Genomic DNA, 18,192 nt, shown 5'->3' on the forward strand with positions numbered 1-18,192 from the left:
TTCCTAAAGAATATTGTGTGTGAACTCTTTTGACTTTGCATTTTTTATATCCTGATTGATGTGTAGTCTTCATTATTGCTGATTTTATCTTCCGTGCTTTCATTTAATTTAAAAATGTTCTCTTCACAGTAAGAGGGACTCAGAATTCTTTGATGACAGTTTGGTGTAAATGTTCAAAATGTTAAGTGAAATAGTTGAGTTGTTCATTTTTTTATTCTGTCACACTACCCGCACATACCTCTGGCTTTCTCTGATCTCTTATCCCACTTAGTTCATTTTGTTCTGTTTTATTTACACTGATACTAAGATTCCTTAAAAGGTCATCTGGTACAAGAATCCCTCCTGTGGTGTTCCTGTGAGAGTGTCTTGCATCCACCAGTGAATGACCTGGTGGTAGACCAGAGCACTTCCGGAGAAGGCCGCTCTCCGTGTCCTGACAGGGGAGAGTCTTCATCAAATTGAGTCACACTTTGCCTCCCTAAAACTTGTACCTACAGGTGAAGGGACATCTCAGTAGTCTAATTGCTTGTCACACAGCAGGCTTCTAAATATTTTTTTTAAGCCTTAAGCCTCAGGTGTTCCTCATCCCACCTTTCCCCATTCTTTTATTTCTACTAAGTATCAAGTAATGATCTCAGAATACCTTCCCTGGGTGTCTTTCAAGAGTTTTCTTTACTCCTGACTTCCTTTCTTGTTATTTATACTTCGCTTCTCTTTATTTTTTAAGTTGTTTTATATGCCTCCTTCTTTACGTTCAAGCTCTTGATTTAAAAAACTTCTTCTGTTATTATCTATGTTAAATTATGATCTCAATAAACTGTCTGGCACATGATTTAATAAACTGGCTTTAGAAGATCTGCCATTTAGTTTCTCAGTGATAGTGGTCAGCTAAGTGACTCTGTCTTGCAGGCATCGAGTTAATAGCTGCGTTCTATGGTTGCCTCTATGCCGGGTGCATACCTGTCACTGTCCGACCTCCTCATGCTCAGAACCTTACGGCCACCTTGCCCACTGTCCGCATGATTGTTGATGTAAGTACCGAGTATATCTTGCCTTGTCCTCATCTCATAAAACCCAGAGTCAGACAACTTCAGATCCTTGCTAAATTTCCGGTTTTGTTGAGTCAGGAAGTGAAATCTGTCCCCTAAAAGCCATCTTCTTTTCACTTACCTGACTAAAATGACTAGCATTTTTCAGTGAAGGAATGTGGGAAAGTGATTATTGGTGAGGTACAGAATTGTGTTTTTATCATGAACACTAAGGAGGTGAGGCTGACATTAGTAATTCTCTATAAAACTTTTTGTTGTTGTTGTTGTTGTTTTATCTCCCTTCTTAAAAAATGTTCTCATTTTTTCTGCACAGTAGCCAGGGTAATTTTATATGCCAAACTGAATTCTCCCCAGTGTTGGTCATTTTTATTTGGGTTAGTTTTATAAATTCACTTGGTATAGCACTAAAAGGTATCCAGATCCTGCCCTGGAAGTATTGGAAGTTTCTAGAGGATATGAGAATCAAAGGAAGTAACATAAATCTGTATTGCATTATATCCTAATTCATGTTACGGCAAAGAGGCAGAATTCTAACTTGTGTAACATTGTTTCTGTAAGGACTGCTGTTCTGTCAGCAAATAGAGCCTGGGGTATAAAAGCCATGTTCACCAAAGATGATTTTATCACAAAGTTCAGTTCAGCAAAATGCCCTTTTTACAGTCTGCAAAGTAGGCCAGAGCAGCAGGGACGGGAGTCTCCTTCTGTTGATGGTTTAAGGGGAAGTCGATCGCTTTGTGTATCCATGTGTAGGTGTGAGGGAGAGCTTAGTTTTCTTGACAGCTCTGCATCCCTCAAATTCAGGATATGTTCTGGGTCTAGTGAATTTCTCCATTCACTAGGCTGTGGCAAACACTAACTCCTACAGCAGTGATACTCTGACTCCTCCCATTCCCTGAGCAAAAAAAAAAAAAATCCACGTTTTTACTTTATCATAGTCTTCATGAAATCAAGGGATGTGGGCATCCACACTGTTAAAAACAATAACTTGTGTTGTGAACAGGTCCATTCTTCTGAGATAAGTCAGTGTTACACAGTCCCAGAAGGACGAATGGAGGGGACACACCAACATCCATTGTACTATTGTGTGTTGTTTAAACAATGAATAGTGTCCTGCCAGTATGGTGTGCTTTTAGTCCAGTATGAGTTGCTTTTAGCAGCAGCCAGAGCCTGTGGGGCCACATGGGGACTAAACGTCCTTGTGCTTATTTCTGTCCATTTGTTTTCTAGGTCAGCAAAGCAGCCTGTGTTCTCACCACACAGACCCTAATGAGGTTGCTGAGGTCCCGAGAGGCGGCAGCAGCTGTGGATGTGAAAACCTGGCCAACCATCATTGACACAGGTAAAAGTGAGATTTCTCCAGAGCTCTTGAAGGAGCAAGAACATTCATGCCCCGAGCTCTCTAGATTCTCATGCCAAAGATGTTTATACAACTCTTAGGTTGCAACACATTCCACCTACTGAGACAGAGGCAGAACCTCCTGTCCATTCACTTGTGTTACTGAAGGACTGGGTACTGCAACAACCAGATCCAAAGATGCAGATCACAGGCTGCTAAGAGCTCTTGAAACCAAAAAGTGTCTTACTCTTACTCCTGACATCCTCAAACAATGGTTAGGTTTTTATGCAGAATATAACCGTGTACACATAAGGCCATGTAAAAGCTTGACACACTCTGATCCTTGACTTCCAGATATGATCTAGTTAAAGCAGCATTGGACTAGGAGTCAGAAGACCTAGTTCTAGTTCAAGCTCAAGTACTTATTTTTTATATAATCTTCTCTGAGATTACCCTTCCCTCAAATGTTACCTACCCTTACCTGACTCACATACTTTTTGAGAATATCAAGTACAGCATAATAGCAAGGTACTTTAAAAACCATAAAGTAGGGACACCAGGGTGGCCCAGTGGGTTAAGCCTCTGCCTTCAGCTCAGGTCATGATCTCAGCGTCCTGGGATCGAGCCCCGCATCAGGCTCTGTGCCTAGCAGCAAGCCTACTTCCCTCTCTCTCTCTCTGCCTGCCTCTCTGCCTGCTTATGATCTCTCTCTGTGTCAAGTAAATAAATAAAATATATTTTTTAAAAAAGTCCATAAAGGACGTTCATTTAAGTGGTATCCGTGCTAAAAAAGCATGGGGGAGAAGACATGGGGATACCTGGTGAATGGTGGTAGAGGAACGGGAGTGGGTTTTAGAATCAGGTGACGATGTTTAAATCCTGATACTCTGTTCCTCTCCTGTATCCCTGCTAACTGGGGCAAAATTGTCCATAAAGTGGGAGTTGCAAAAACCACCTCATGGAGCTGTAAAGATTAAATGACATAAAGCACCTTGCACATGATCATAAAAATAAAATCTTTTTCAAGCCCTCACTATGTGCCAGTCATCTAATGTATATTGCCCAATTTTATCCTCACACCAACCCTATTAGATAGGTGTGAGTTTTGTCCTCATTTTACAGATAGGAAAACTGAGGTATAGAGAGGCTAAATAAGTAGCAGAATTAAAATTCAAACCCAGTCGATTTGGCTACATTCCTAGACTCATAACCATTCATGTGCTTTCTCCCTGTTTTCAGTAAGTACCACATGGTGTCTATCCAACTCAGGAACACTTATGTGGGTTTAAATTCAGGGATGGTAGATATTTGTGGTGGTTTTGTGCCAGGTGCTGAGCTAGATGTTTTTACGTATGTTGCTTAAGTACAGAAGCACAGTTCTGTATAGCAAAAATGGATTGTGTTGGTGTTAATGATGCAGTTAGATCTGCTGTGGTTATTAGACTCAGTCACATTTCAGGAAGACCTGAACCTGTGGGCTGTGATAAAGACAACAGAAAGGTTTCTTTTGGGACATGAGTGACCCTCCCCTATACAAAACCAGGTTGAAAGTGATAGATAAAGTCTTTGGTTTGACCAGCAATGGGTGCCCAACAATATAGAGACTTAAAAGTCAGAGTCAGAATTGTTTCTCGATCCAGGAAGCCACAGGAGCTTTTGTTTGTTTGTTTTTTAAAAGATTTTATTTATTTATTTATTTATTTATTTGACAGAGCGAGATCACAAGTAGGCAGAGAGGCAGAGAGAGAGGGGGAAGCAGGCTCCCCGCTGAGCAGAGAGCCTGATACAGTGCTCAATCCTAGTACCCTGAGATCATGACCTGAGCTGAAGGCAGAGGCTTAACCCACTGAGCCACCCAGGTGCCCCGACATCCTTGGTTTTGACACACTTCACTTACAAAGCAAATATGGGAGGAAAGGAGAGGTATATAAACGAGCAAAGGAAAATAATCCCTAATTATAGGTTTTCCATCTTAAAAATCTAACATATTATCTTGAAGAAAAACAACTTTTAAAGCTGTCCATGTCTAATATTGCATTTACTAAACTGTAAATAACGAACCTTAACTTGGAACCAGCATGATAACAACTAAGGCTTTTTCAAGCTTTTTGAGTTGTTTGAAAAGTGCTTTATGTGAATTAACTAACAATCCTGTGAGGGTAGGTATTATTCCCATTTTATAGATAAGGAAACAGACACAAAGAGGTATAACTCCAAAGGCACTTTGATGGTAAATGGCTGAGCAGGATTTGAACACCAGCGATCTGCTTCCTTAGTTCATGTCTTCTACTGCTGTGATACATTACTCTCACCAACCTTCTAGAAAATACATTTGCCTGATGTAGATTTGCTTTGTTTATATTACCCACTGGTGTCCTCAACCCCAACCCACTTCCCAGAGTGACATTACATGAGCTGTTTGGTTAAATAGGAGAGGCCTAAGCTTTGCAAATCCCAGGACCTCTATTTGTCCATGGCAAAGCCATAGAAAACCAGTTGAAAAGCCATGATTTTTGTGTTCCAGTTTGTCTGATTAATATCAGGTTTTTTTCCTTTCATTGCAGATGATTTACCCAGGAAAAGGTTACCTCAGCTGTATAAACCGCCCACTCCTGAGATGTTGGCATATCTTGATTTTAGTGTCTCCACAACGGGCATGCTGACGGGAGTGAAGGTAGAGTGGGCTGGAGATATTGACTGTCTCTGGATGCTGGTAAAATGCCAGGTCTGCAAAAAATAGAGATGACCACTGCCCCAGGGACTTGAGATGTGGATGCCAGCTGCTTGTACCAGAGACCAGTAGGCGGGGGATCAGAGGTCCCTGCTATATTTAAGTAAAAGCATTGGCTCTTCCGGAATAAGTTATCCCAAGGAATGTGTGTTATGAAGTGTTCTGAACCTGGCCTAGAAGCTACTAGGTAATAATTGAGTCACAGTTAAAGCCAGTAAGAAACCAGAGATTCATATTTCATAGAACTCCGTGTTAATTAATGAACAAAAGTATGTTACCTTATGTTAGACTTAGGTAGGCTTTTTTTATTTTTTAAGGTCTATTTATTTATTTTAGAGGGTGGGGAGTGGTAGAGGGAGAGACAGAATCTCAAGCAGGACACCCCACTGAGGCTGGAGCTGACATGGGGCTCGATCTCACGACCCTGAGATCATGACCCGAACTGAAGCCAAAAGTCAGATGCTTAACTCATTAAGCACCCAGGCACTCCAGACTTAGATAGGCTTTTTGAAACAATGAAAAACAGACATCATTTTGAGGAGTTTGGGGGAAATTGAAACTTCTCAAAACTGTCATTAGAGCTTTTTCTGCCTGTGAGGATGCCAATTCCATCCTGTTCCATGTTCCCTACTTTCCAGATGTCCCACTCTGCAGTCAATGCTCTTTGTAGAGCCATCAAGCTCCAGTGTGAGTTGTATTCTTCTCGGCAGATCGCCATCTGCCTTGACCCTTACTGTGGACTTGGCTTTGCACTCTGGTGTCTCTGCAGGTAGGAATGGAAAAACAAACAGAATGAGTGGGGATGTCTTTGGGGTTATAACCATCTCATCCTTACCTTTGCTTCCTTAATTTGGTTATGTTTCAATAAAATGCTGATGTTTCCTAAATGTGGGCGCCTGATATATCTCTGAAGTTCATTTAGTTTTGTTTATATTCCCTTTTTTCCTTGTCTGTTAGTTTTATGCCTCGTACATAAAGTGAGTGATCTTACTATTGCTCTCTGCTTCATCCTGTAATCCTTATTGTAGAAGCAGAGCCAAGTAGAAGGATGATAGTTGGGTGAAATATGTCAAGCTTTGACAGCCAGAATGTACCCCCTAGGTTTGGCAGGAAGGAGTATAATGAGATTGGATGACAGCATGTGGCTGGAAAGTAGCATGCCTGTCCTGTCCAGATTGTGTCTACTGGAATGGCAGATCCCTACTCCTCCCAGGGAACCTTCTCTCAGCCCTGCATTTTCACCTCCCTAGTAGATGTCCCCGTGAATGCTTCAGAGACACCTACAACTCAGCATTCTCCTTGTGTGTCCTCATCTTTGTTGGGACCGTTCACCTGAGGGGCCCAAACTAGGAACTTGAGCATTAGTTTCAACTTCTCTATGTGTGTGTCTCACAGCCAATTAAGTGTCTTGTCTTTTGTGGCTCAGTTGTTTCTAAACCTGTCTGTCACCTCGGGGTCTTTAAAAAAGCAAAATAATGGGCCTTCCTCAGACTTACTAATAACTTAGATCTTCAGAGTTGGTGACCACAATTCCAGTATTCTTTAAATACAGGGTTCTTGGGCTCCTCATCATTCAGATCTGTCCTCGGTTTAAGAAATTGAGGATTCATGGGCTGTGAACTATATATAGGATGAGACTCTACTGTCATTCCTTTCTTTTTATCCTGACTGCACTGTCGAGATCCAAGCCATCATCATCTCTCACCTGTCCTGTCCCTCCCTCGCCAGTGTCTGTGTCTACAGTCCCTCTCCATGGTGCTGGGCTCACCCCACCTTAAAGCCGCAGCGACTGCCTGTTGGTAAAGCCCAAACTCCTTCAGACCATAGTTTCTCTCTTTTACAGTTTGGCCCCAACCCTTCTGGCCTCACATCTCACCACTCCCCCATGCATCCTGTGCTATAGGATTTCATATGAGGATGCTATCTCTGACAACTTTAAACACAACGTATACTTCTACATTTCTTTTCCTTTGCATACACTGTTCCTCCGCCTGGAATGCTCTCACCATCACCCTCATTTCCTCTAGCCATTATCAAACTCCTGCTTATTCTTTAAGCCCCGGCTCAAGTGATACCTACTCAGTGAAACACTGCTCTCCCCTCGCCCCCAGCTTCCCTAATTTGAGTGACTTGCTCCTTCTTTTATGATCTTGATTTTATGATCTTCACACCTCAGTTACAGTATGTACCACGGTCTACTTTATTTTAGTTATTGTGTCTTGTGAGTTAGATGGGAACAGGGTTGATGCTTAGAGCTTTGTATCTCATATAACCTTCACGTGCAGCAAATAGTAGTTGAGTGGATGGTATTCTAAAACATCAGGATGTCTAGAATGAATTAATAATGTCAGCTCTCGCCTTTCTTCATTGCAGTGTCTATTCAGGTCACCAGTCCATATTAATTCCTCCTATGGAGTTGGAAAACAACCTTTTCCTCTGGCTTTCCACTGTCAACCAGTACAAAATAAGGGACACTTTCTGCTCCTATTCAGTAATGGAGCTCTGCACCAAAGGGCTCGGAAACCAAGTGGAGGTGCTGAAGGTAAGAAACAGCTACACAAGTAGCTGGTCCCGGGAGGTTTGAAAGAAATGGGCCAAGCGTGCTGATACCGGACTAGGGCTGGACAGGTGTGTCTGCCTTTTTCTTTCTAGCCAGTCAACATTTTGTAAACCTCTGAATTTTTATTTCCTCCACTCTCTAGTTTACTGCGCTCTTTCAGAATTTAGTCTGAGTCTTACTTTGTGGAGAGGAGGGTGAAACTAGTTGGGAGACGGAATGGAAAAGACTTCATGGAAAGATGAAAGAGAACTGTGATGTCATGTGTGACTGGCGTAGGAGAGAGTCAGAAGACACTGATTTTCTTTAACAGAGAATTCTGTGGGATTTAAGAAATAAAACAGGAGCATAGGGGAAAGGAGGGAAAAATAAAACGAGATGAAATCACAGAGGGAGATAAGCCATAGGAGACTCTTAATCATAGGAAACAAACTGAGGGTTGCTGGAGGGGAAGGGAGTGGAGGGATGAGGTAACTGGGTGAGGGACAGTAAGGAGGGCACGTGATGTAATGAGCACTGGATCGTATCTAAGACTAGTGAATCACTGACCTCTACCGCTGAAGCTAATAATACGCTGTGTGTTAATTGAATTTAAAGAATAAATAAATAAATAAAACTAGAGAATTATGACCCTAAGAATTATGACCACTGAAACCAATAATACACTGTATGTTAATTGAATTTAAATAAGAATAAATAAATAAATAAAACTAGAGAATTATGACCCTAAGAGAATTATGACCCCAAGATGAAAAGAGAGAAGAATCTATCTCTAGAGTGCTAGATCCCTTTTTCTCTCAGTTCCTTCTCTCCATTTTGAAATAGGAAGACATCTGAAGTACAGAAATGGAGAGGTATATGGGGCACCTGGGTGGCTCAGTGGGTTGGGCCTCTGCCTTCGGCTCAGTTCATGATCTCAGGGTCCTGGGATCGAGCCCCACATCAGGCTCTCTGCTTGGCAGGGAGCCTGCTTCCCCCTCTATCTCTGCCTGTTTCTCTGCCTACTTGTGATCTCTCTCTCTCTCTTTGTCAAATAAATAAAAATTTAAAAATTAAAAAAAATCTAAAAAAAAAAATAAGGGAAGAGACGTCCCTCCCTTAAAAAAAAAAAAAAAAAAGAAATGGAGAGGTATAAAAATAGGTGTCTGAAGAATCTAAGATTTTAGATAAAAGAGGAAAGAAATAGAGAATGAGCAGACTTACCAGTGATTAGTGATGTTAGTGGAATGCCTTGGCATTTCTGAAAACTTTTGCCTTTTGCTTCGATGTCTGAGATGACAATACACAGTTCCTTGGCTCTTCCTGACCCAAGAGATAGAACTATGGCCCTACTATTCAGTTCTTTCTAAGTTCCTGCTAACTTCAGTTCCCGGGCCACTGGTGTCTTACAGACCAGAGGAATCAACCTCTCCTGCATCCGGACGTGTGTGGTGGTGGCCGAGGAACGACCCCGCATTGCCCTCCAGCAGTCCTTCTCCAAGCTCTTCAAAGACATCGGGCTGTCCCCTCGGGCTGTCAGCACCACTTTCGGATCGAGAGTCAATGTTGCGATATGTTTACAGGTGACTCTCATGAAATCTTGCTGGGTAATGAATGACAGCAGAGTGTGTGATACTCGACAGCAGAGGCGTCAGAGCCAGGCAGCCTGGCAGGAGCCCAGTTCCACCCACTTAATCTGGGACCGCGGGCTCTTCATTTGGTTTTCATGGGGCCTCGTTTTGCTCCCCTGTAGGGTGAAGATAATAGACTTGTTCTTCACAGAGGCATTACTAGGTAGATACATTTGGAGCCATGTCTAGCAGTTGAGCCCCAAATTAAAAGTTTACTCTAGTAGTTGATGGTACATGATGATGAATCAAGATTTTTGAGTCCTATTTGAATTCTATTAGTATCTTAACTTCTGTTTTTCTGTCTCCCCCCCTTTTTTTAAACAAAAGAAGCACCAATAAGCCTGTATTCTTTTCTTTAGCCAGATAGCAACTTTGCCATGTTATTGTTAATAGTAAAGAACTAAGTCTGGTTTTAGGGAGCTTGGAGGCTTAATACGGTAAATACAGGCATAGACAAGAGAGAGTAAAAGAATATGGCATACATGGATGGGTACTTTCAGGCCTTCTGGGACGTTCAAGTAGCATCATGATGATTTAACCTTGGAGCCCCATCACAGGCTCCTTGCTGTCCACTTAGGCCAGTGATGGTTTTGAAAATCCTGTGGATACTGGCCTGTCTCACCTGTGCCTCAAGTCCAGGGATGAGAACCCTCCTCAGCCTGGCAACCTTCCAAGGCTGCATCAGCCCCTGTGATGAGGCCCCTGGCTTGCTCTCCCAGGGGTCGAGGGCAAGAAACACAAGGCCATGAGTCTCTTTCGGGTGTTCACTGCAACCCTGCCTCGTCTAGTTGAAGAGAGAGTGAACTTTCAAAATAGAGTGTGAATTTTTCATGTATATGGCTAAATTACCTATTTCTTGATTTGAGAATATGAAATATGGAAATATAATTCATTTAAATTTTAAATAAACAATGCATTGATTTCTCTTCCTTTAGGGAACCTCAGGGCCTGACCCAACTACTGTGTATGTAGATCTGAAATCACTGAGACATGACAGGTACAATAGATTTATTATGCTCTCTCCCTATTTGGGTTTCTAAGCATAAAAATTTCCAAGCCCCAAGAAAGCTGTCACTTTCCCTCATTTCTTTTGTTTGTGTCTTCCAGGGAGGGATAGGAAGAGGGAAGGAATTTGTTTTTATTAATATGTGATAAGATTTGTGTTTCTAACAAGAAAGCTTTAATTCTCAGAGTTGCTATGCTGTTCTTTAATATTAAAATCTAATACTTAAGGGGTGCCTGGGCGGCTCAGCGGGTTAAAATCTAATACTTAGTTCCTGCCTGTGTAAAAATATTTTGTGACATTTGATATAAAGTGAACTAAAATGGATAGACTGTTTCCTCTGGGAGTTTAAAAATAAAAGATGGAACAGACAAGATAAATGAGGCAGAGTAGGGTTTTTGAAACAACACTTTATCTAAACCCCAGGAATAAAAGCCCTCCTCTGCATCAGCTTACAGGGGAATTTTAGCTATGTCCCAAGGTGAGCACCTAGCCCTAGGGCTCTGGGACCTTTGCCAGGTCCCAGTGACCTCAGCGGTGTGCACCGATGTGCCCCATGGCACTGACCCAGCTGGCACAGGTAGAGCATCTCTCTAGCGCCCAGGGAGAATTTCATCATCTTATCCCGGGGAGAATTTGCCCTCCAGAGGACACTAGACAGTATCCATAGGCGGTTTTGGTTGTCACAAGAGGGTTGCTACTGACATCTAGTGGGGTAGAGGCCTAGGATGTTGTTAAACATCCTGCAATGCACAAGATAGACAGTCCCTCATAAAAAATTATAAAAGAACATATTCCGACCCAAAATGTCAGTAGTGCCCAAGTCTGAGAAACTGCTCTAGTATGAGAAGGAGAGACAAAATAAAGGTCTCAAGAGGGCAGTATATAGCTGTAGTAGATGTGCAGCCATTTTTTCGAATATATCTACATACCTATACGTATATAGTAAATACTCTTCTTCTTCAGGGTTCGTCTTGTGGAACGGGGTGCCCCTCAGAGTTTGCTCCTCTCAGAGTCTGGAAAGGTAATTTGTCTGTTAACCATTGGAAGTTGGTCTGCCTGGGAAATGGTTCATTTTATTTATTTTTATTTATTTTATTTTTTAAATGTTTCATTTTAAAACTTGAAGCCATGTAATGTATTAGTACCCAGGGCAAGCCTTAATTGAAATCTGGAGATAATTCAGCAGTTTCACCTTTATCTAATACTTTCAAATTCGTATGGGTACATAGAGAAGAAGAATTTTAGATTTGAACTTTCTTAATTCTCACAGATTTTTTTTTTCCAAAAAAATCCCACTGATATGTTATTCTTTTTTTTTTTTTTAAAGATTTTATTTATTTATTTGACAGAGAGAAATTACAAGTACACTGAGAGGCAGGCAGAGAGAGAGAGAATCAGCAGGGGTGCCTGGGTGGCTCAGTGGGTTAAGCCGCTGCCTTCGGCTCAGGTCATGATCTCAGGGTCCTGGGATCGAGTCCCGCATCGGGCTCTCTGCTCAGCAGGGAGCCTGCTTCCTCCTCTCTCTCTGCCTGCCTCTCTGCCTACTTGTGATCTCTCTCTGTCAAATAAATAAATAAAAATCTTTAAAAAAAAAAAGAAAAAAGAAAGAAAAATCAGCAAAATCCAGTGTTCATTATATTCAAGGTGGAGAGGTAAACAGCACTTAGAGGCAATTCTATCTTTATAAATATTGTAAGGAGAAAAACAGGGTGGCAGTGGGGAGGTGTGGTTGAAGATCAGGGAAGGCGTACATGTGTTTAAAGCTGAGAGAGAAATCAAAACGGGGAAGAAACTACGGATATATAGAGTTTGTGTCTGTAGGAATAAGATTTCTTAGGTGAGATGGAGGCTTTAAAATGTTCCAGAAGAGACACAGTTACTCTCTTAGTCCCTTTGGGCTGCTATCACAGAATACCGTAGACCGGGAAGCTTACTTCTCACAGTTCTGGGCACTGGGAAGTCCAAGATGATGGCATCAGCAGATTCCGTTGGAGGATTTTTGGTTCATAGATGGCGTCCTATTGCTGTATTCTCACACGGTGGAAGGCCCCAGCTCCTAATACCATCTCATCGGGGATTTAGGTAGATTACATCCAACATGCAAGTTTGGGGAGACACGACATAAGTCTGTAGCAGTTTTGAACATTTACTAAGGGTGATAGAATATCAGCATAAGTTAGTGAGTTTCCCATTCTTTTGAAGAGGTAACAGTGATGCCTCAGAATTCCTTCTAGTAATTCTGAAAGCAGAGGGGGAAATTATAAAGATAAAAGGGGATCCTGTCTTACCTATCAAGCAGATCGAGTCCATGGGGCACTTACTGTAGTTTGTCTCTTTCATTTAAACACTTTCGAGTGGAGTTGGGTTGATCATCTTAGCGCATCGTCAGATCTCCCTCTGCCTCAGCTTATGGTTGGGCGCCTCAGAAGCTTTCACCCAGTGCCCAACCCGTCTGGGGCGCGAATGGTCTTTTCTCTCCTTCCTTGAAGTCTTAGATGTATGACCCTGGATAATCACTGTAGCGCTTCCCAACTAACCTCATACTCTAGAAACCCAGAATAGGGGTAACCAGAGAAGGCGTGAGCCGTTCTATAGCCAGCACCTCTTCTTCCTTTTCTCCCCACATTCTTCACATTCCTTTTTCTCCTCAGGGAGATCCCAAGCAAGCGTGATGTCTTTCGTGATCCCAGGGGCAGGATTCATTCTCCTGCAAAGCCTCTGTCATCCTCTCTTGCTCTTCAAGTTCCTCTCACTTAGCTATTGCTGCAGACGGGAGTGGAGCCGCTCAGGCAGTCCCTTCCTGCTGTCCTTTCTGCACTAAGGGGTCTTCCTGCCATCACTGCAGTGAACAGGATAGAGAAAGAAAAGGAGAAAGGGCAGTCACATTACAGATTCCTACTGTTAACGGTTCTGGGCTGCAGTTTCTCATCCCTTTGAAGGGAAGGTAGGCTGGTTGGCTCCCTGGTTTATTTTTGAGGATGAATATTATTATACCTCTGGTCTCCACGAAGGACAGTCCAGTGAGCAGCATGTCAATTAGCTCCTGTCTTTGTACACTCGCTTACCTCTTTGAAGGAGGGGTGGCGTGGGACTGCATTTCCGAGGGGTTATTAGAGTTGATTGAGTTTTTGTGTTTTCCCTTTGATGCTCAGATTTTACCTGGAGTGAAAGTGGTTATTGTTAATCCTGAGACCAAAGGGCCTGTTGGAGACTCTCATCTTGGAGAGGTATGTATAATTTTTATCTTTACTCTGAAAAGTCGGCAGTAAAGACTTTGGGGTTCACATTCGAGAAGTCAGTGAAACGGTGGATTTAACTTAACTTTTCCCCCATTGTGAGTTGTCCTCTTTTAAAAGAGTTTTAATCTGGGTCACCTGGGTGGCTCAGTCATTAAGTGTCTGCTTTTGGCTCACCGGGGTCCTGGGATCGAGCCCTGTGTCGGGCTCCCTGCTCAGCAGGGGAGACTGCTTCTCTCTTCCCTTCTGCCTGCTGCTTCCCCTGCTTGTGCTCTCTCTGACAAATAAAAAAATTTTTTTAAAGAGTTTAATCTTTCTCTGTAAGGCCCAAAACTAAAAAGAGAGAGATGGAGGCCAGGATGGAGGAAAGATTTCAGCTTGCAGATTAGAACTAGTGCCAGAATTGTCCACCGACATTCCCTTAGCTGAGAAAGGAAATGGGCCAGTCCTACCTGTTTCCACCTGTTAAGGGGTGGAACTGATAGGAGCCCCAAATACTAAATTTTTTAAATTCATGGAAATTTTCTATTCTTATTCTAAAATGTGTGTATATTGGAATTCGTATCAAGATTTTTTTTTAAGAAGACTTCATTTTTCTTCCCTCAAATATTTGAGGAGTACTGAGGTTTCACCCCGTGGTTTACCAGGAGGCGAAGGTCGTAGGTGCGGGAGTCAGAGGGCCTGCGCTCTGCTACTTCCCAGCCTCTAACTAGTGAGCAAGTTACTTCCTTTCTCTGGGTCTCAGTTTTCTCATCCGTAAATAATAACTGCACCCACCTAATTTCACCTGATGAAATGGTGCGCCAGCTAACTACACTAATACCGTATCTGTAACGCACATGGGACAGTGCCTGTGACCTAATGAGTTCTCAATAAATACAAGTGTTCTTGCTGTTGTTAGGTATTATTGTGTTGGCAAGGGCGAATTCAGATAACCTGGTAGTGCTTTCCTGAGGGCTGACACCTTAGCCCAGAAGCACAAAAGTGACCCCTCGATGTATTTGCAGGGCTCGGGAAGAGGCAGAGGACTGAGCCCAGGAGACAGTAGCTTCGTGGTTAAGAGCATGGGCTCTGCAGCTGCACAGGCTTGGCTGTGGGTCTCCCAGTTTCTTAGACAAGTTACTTAACTCCTTGTTTTTTTATCTGTGAAATGGGAGTAACAATAATACAGAACCGCATTGCCATGTATGTCGGGACCTATGGGGATAAGGCGTATAAAGTACTTAATTCTCTGTTTAGCACATTTAGCACATGATAAATGTCAGCAGCCTTTATTGTTGTGGTTTATTATTGTTACTGTAGCAATGAGAATTAAAAAATAGTAATGTTCATCCATCCAGAGAGAGTTGAATTGATACAGTTCTGTGTCCCTGCCGGAATGTGACCGATGCCCTTTTCTTGTTGCAGATTTGGGTGAACAGTCCCCACACAGCCAGTGGCTATTACACCATCTATGACAGTGAGACTCTTCAAGCGGATCATTTCAACACCCGCCTCAGCTTCGGGGATGCCGCTCAGACACTCTGGGCTCGGACAGGATACCTTGGTTTTGTCCGCCGGACGGAGCTCACAGCGGCCACTGGAGGTAGTTTCCTCACCAGCGCTTCCCCTTCTTCCTGTTTTGTCTTTCAGCCAGGAGCTCTGGCTCACCTTCCTCAGCCTGCCTTTGCGTTGTCGAGTGTGTGTGTATTTAATTACTCCCTTCTGCGTTTCCTGAACCCATGCATGAATTTGTATTCATTTAAAGTAAGATATTTTGCCCCATGAGGAGTAACCAGGAGGCAGCCACCCAGGGTACCACGTCTGCATCTCTGAACTGTGGGTGAGCACAGCCAATGGTCACGGAGACGTGCCTGATGCTCACTGTGCCCCTGGCTGACTCCCAGCTCCTGCACAAGCTCCTGGGATGGGGGTGTCATCTTGTAGCCCTTCTACACCCACACACCATTTTGGGTTCAAGAGGAACAAACCTGACCCCTGAGAGCAGGGGATCGGTGCGGGGAGCCATGTCACTGAAGCACTGTGTCCCTTCGGCGTCTCATGTTAGATGCGAGACTGCTGGGCAAGGCTCTGGTGTGAGCAGTCCCCTCCCATTACCTGCTGCTCCATTGACTGTCATGCCTTCACTGATGCCTGCCTTCAGCTTTTCTGCCCCGTGGCATTAATGGCCATGTTAAAATACCCAACACTAGCTGTATCATCACTTCAAAGAACAGCTACAAATAACTCACTGGGCTTTAAAGGCCTGAATTAGAGCCATATCATTTCTCCTGAGCTCCTAGCATCTGTTCCATAGTGACCAGCATCCATAGTTTCTCCAAGTTTCACGGGGAGGCAGGATAACAAACTGGAAAAGGGAGGTATCCCTCACCGGGTGCCCTGGTGTTGAAACCTGCCTCTGCCATTTGCTTTGTGACCTTGAGCAATCACTGAGCCTCTTAGTTTCCTACCTGAACAGTGGGAATGATAATGTTCCCTGGCTGGTGGAAATGATGTGAGATTAACTGCTGTATTTCTGTCATGTTTGTTATTACAGTCTTTATGAGCTCTTCTTACATGGTGGGAATCTGCTAGACCTCTTCATCCTTCTCTCTCCAGCAGCTTCTAGCACTTTGCTTTATTCAGTTTTTCAGAAATTTACCCTTTCCTGAGAATATTTTATTTAGTAGGCCTAGTAAAATTATGTCTTTCTTTAAAATGCAGTATCTATATAGACATAAACCATGTATATAGCCTTACGTATATGGTGTGTACATATAATTTAAACAAACAAAAAAGATTTCTGCCATGTTCTAGCTGGATTACAAGCCTGTTAATAACCAGAACTAGTCTCTCCATTTTCTGTAATCCTACTCCTTATATCTGGACTCCTTACAGATGTCTAGGAATAACAACACATGCTCATTTCTTCTCCCTCTCAAACCCTGTCTCCCCACTCCACCCCTCCCCCAGCTGTCATCTGGCTAATTCCTGTTTATCCGTAAAAGCTCAGCCTGGTTTCCGCTTTTCCTTCTCTGAACCCTTGAGCTGAGCTCGGGGTATGGGGGTGTCCCCCGGTCACCTCACACACACTTCATGCATGCTCCCAGCACAGGGCTTACCATGTTGCAGTGGACAGTGGAGCACCTGTCGTGTGTCCTTCTCCCCCATTACACAGTAAGTGTCTTTAGAACGGGACTCGTGTTTTGTCATCTTCCCAGCACTGGACACAGTTCCTGGGACATCGTAGTAATAATAATAATAATCATAGCTAATTTTTTTTTTAGCACTTACGGTATACCAGGCATCAAATGAACTCCCCACGGGGATTATCTCATTGAATAGTCACAGCAGCCATTTAGTATTCTTGCTGTCTCACAGAGTGGGGAGCAGGACTCAGACACTTAAGTAATTGGCTCAAGGTTACATGGCTGGTGAGTGGTGGGGTCAAGTGACGTGGCAGGCAGTCCAACAGGGTGCTTTTCACACAACATTGCATTGCGCTCATCATGTGTGATGAACCAGATTTCTCTTTTTCTTTCCATCAGAGCGTCACGATGCATTGTATGTAGTGGGAGCGCTGGATGAGACACTGGAGCTGCGAGGATTACGATACCACCCGATAGACATTGAGACCTCCGTGTCCCGGATCCACAGGAGCATTGCTGAATGGTAACCACCCTTGTACAGAATAGGCTTCCCGCTGCAGCTGTAGTGTCAGTTAAAACCAATCTAAGTAGTCAGCTGTCTGTACCAAATACCCACTACAGACCTAGAATCCAGGGGGAGTAAGAAAGTAAATGGACTGATTGTTTCTTGTCTTGGCGGGCTGTCCGCTGTGGCAGATGAGGCCGTGGGGACACCAGAACAGGCTCCGTGGAACCACCGTAGAGTCAAGTCCTCGCTACTGATCGATTCTTACCATTGGAAGAGATCTGATTATCTCTCTCTAGAAAGTCAGTGTAATATGGTGGGAAGAACCATGACTTTAAGTTCAAAAGGCCCAACTTGAAGGCCCAGGCCTCCCACATTGGCGGCTTTTCTCATGTACTTGTTCTGCTATTTCCTAATCATGGGGAGAAACAAATGGGAATGTGCCTCTTTGCACGCTGTCAAATGGTAAGCGGATGAGAAAGGTCATTATTACCTCATCCAGTTTCCCTCTCAGTGTAAGAACGCCCTCCACATCGTCCCTGATGAAAGAATATCCAGCCTCACATGGACTAAAACTTCTTTAAAATTAAAACTTGATAGTTCTTACCTAGTGGCTTTCATTCTGGATTCCTGACAATACAGAATCCACCTGGTTTCTTTTCTACATTTTTAATGCAGTAGGTCCTTCCTTGTTGTTGGTTTTTTTTTCCTTTTCTTTTTTTTAAACCATGCCAAATAGCCACAGTTCTTTCCATGCTTGCTCATGCTTTCTAGATGCCTCCTTATCAGCATCTTCAACTCAGTTTGGTCAGAGTCTCTCCCCAGACCCGAACAATGCCCATGAATTATCAGAACAATACAGAGAAGTAGAGTGCCATGGTTACCCTCTAATTTTAGACCTCTGACTTTTTATGCAAGCAAATATTGTATACATTTTTTTTAATGATTGGAATATGTTTTTTAAAGCTATTTAACACTTCATATCACAGGTCAGGTCATACTTTCTAACCCAGCAGTCCCGCTCCACTTAAGGC

General features: G+C 43.1%; 1 protein-coding gene across 4 annotated transcripts in view; it reads left to right on the top strand.

Annotated features, from left to right (window-relative positions):
• Positions 1-18,192, top strand: part of DIP2B (disco interacting protein 2 homolog B) — a 224,118-nt gene that overhangs the window by 200,951 nt on the left and 4,975 nt on the right. For 3 of the 4 annotated variants that reach the window (XM_032348169.1, XM_032348170.1, XM_032348171.1), the window contains 11 exons: positions 910-1,031; positions 2,277-2,388; positions 4,950-5,059; positions 5,755-5,885; positions 7,490-7,658; positions 9,065-9,235; positions 10,219-10,280; positions 11,253-11,310; positions 13,442-13,516; positions 14,933-15,110; positions 17,053-17,176. In XM_032348169.1, coding sequence (XP_032204060.1) covers positions 910-1,031; positions 2,277-2,388; positions 4,950-5,059; positions 5,755-5,885; positions 7,490-7,658; positions 9,065-9,235; positions 10,219-10,280; positions 11,253-11,310; positions 13,442-13,516; positions 14,933-15,110; positions 17,053-17,176 — 1,312 coding nt within the window. Of the gene's footprint in view, positions 1-909; positions 1,032-2,276; positions 2,389-4,949; positions 5,060-5,754; positions 5,886-7,489; positions 7,659-9,064; positions 9,236-10,218; positions 10,281-11,252; positions 11,311-13,441; positions 13,517-14,932; positions 15,111-17,052; positions 17,177-18,192 lie in introns of those variants that run through there. The other variant, XM_032348172.1, reaches the window with a different exon arrangement.

The sequence above is a fragment of the Mustela erminea genome, chromosome 6 (assembly GCF_009829155.1).
Source record: "Mustela erminea isolate mMusErm1 chromosome 6, mMusErm1.Pri, whole genome shotgun sequence".
In the NCBI taxonomy this organism is placed as follows: Eukaryota; Metazoa; Chordata; class Mammalia; order Carnivora; family Mustelidae; genus Mustela; species Mustela erminea.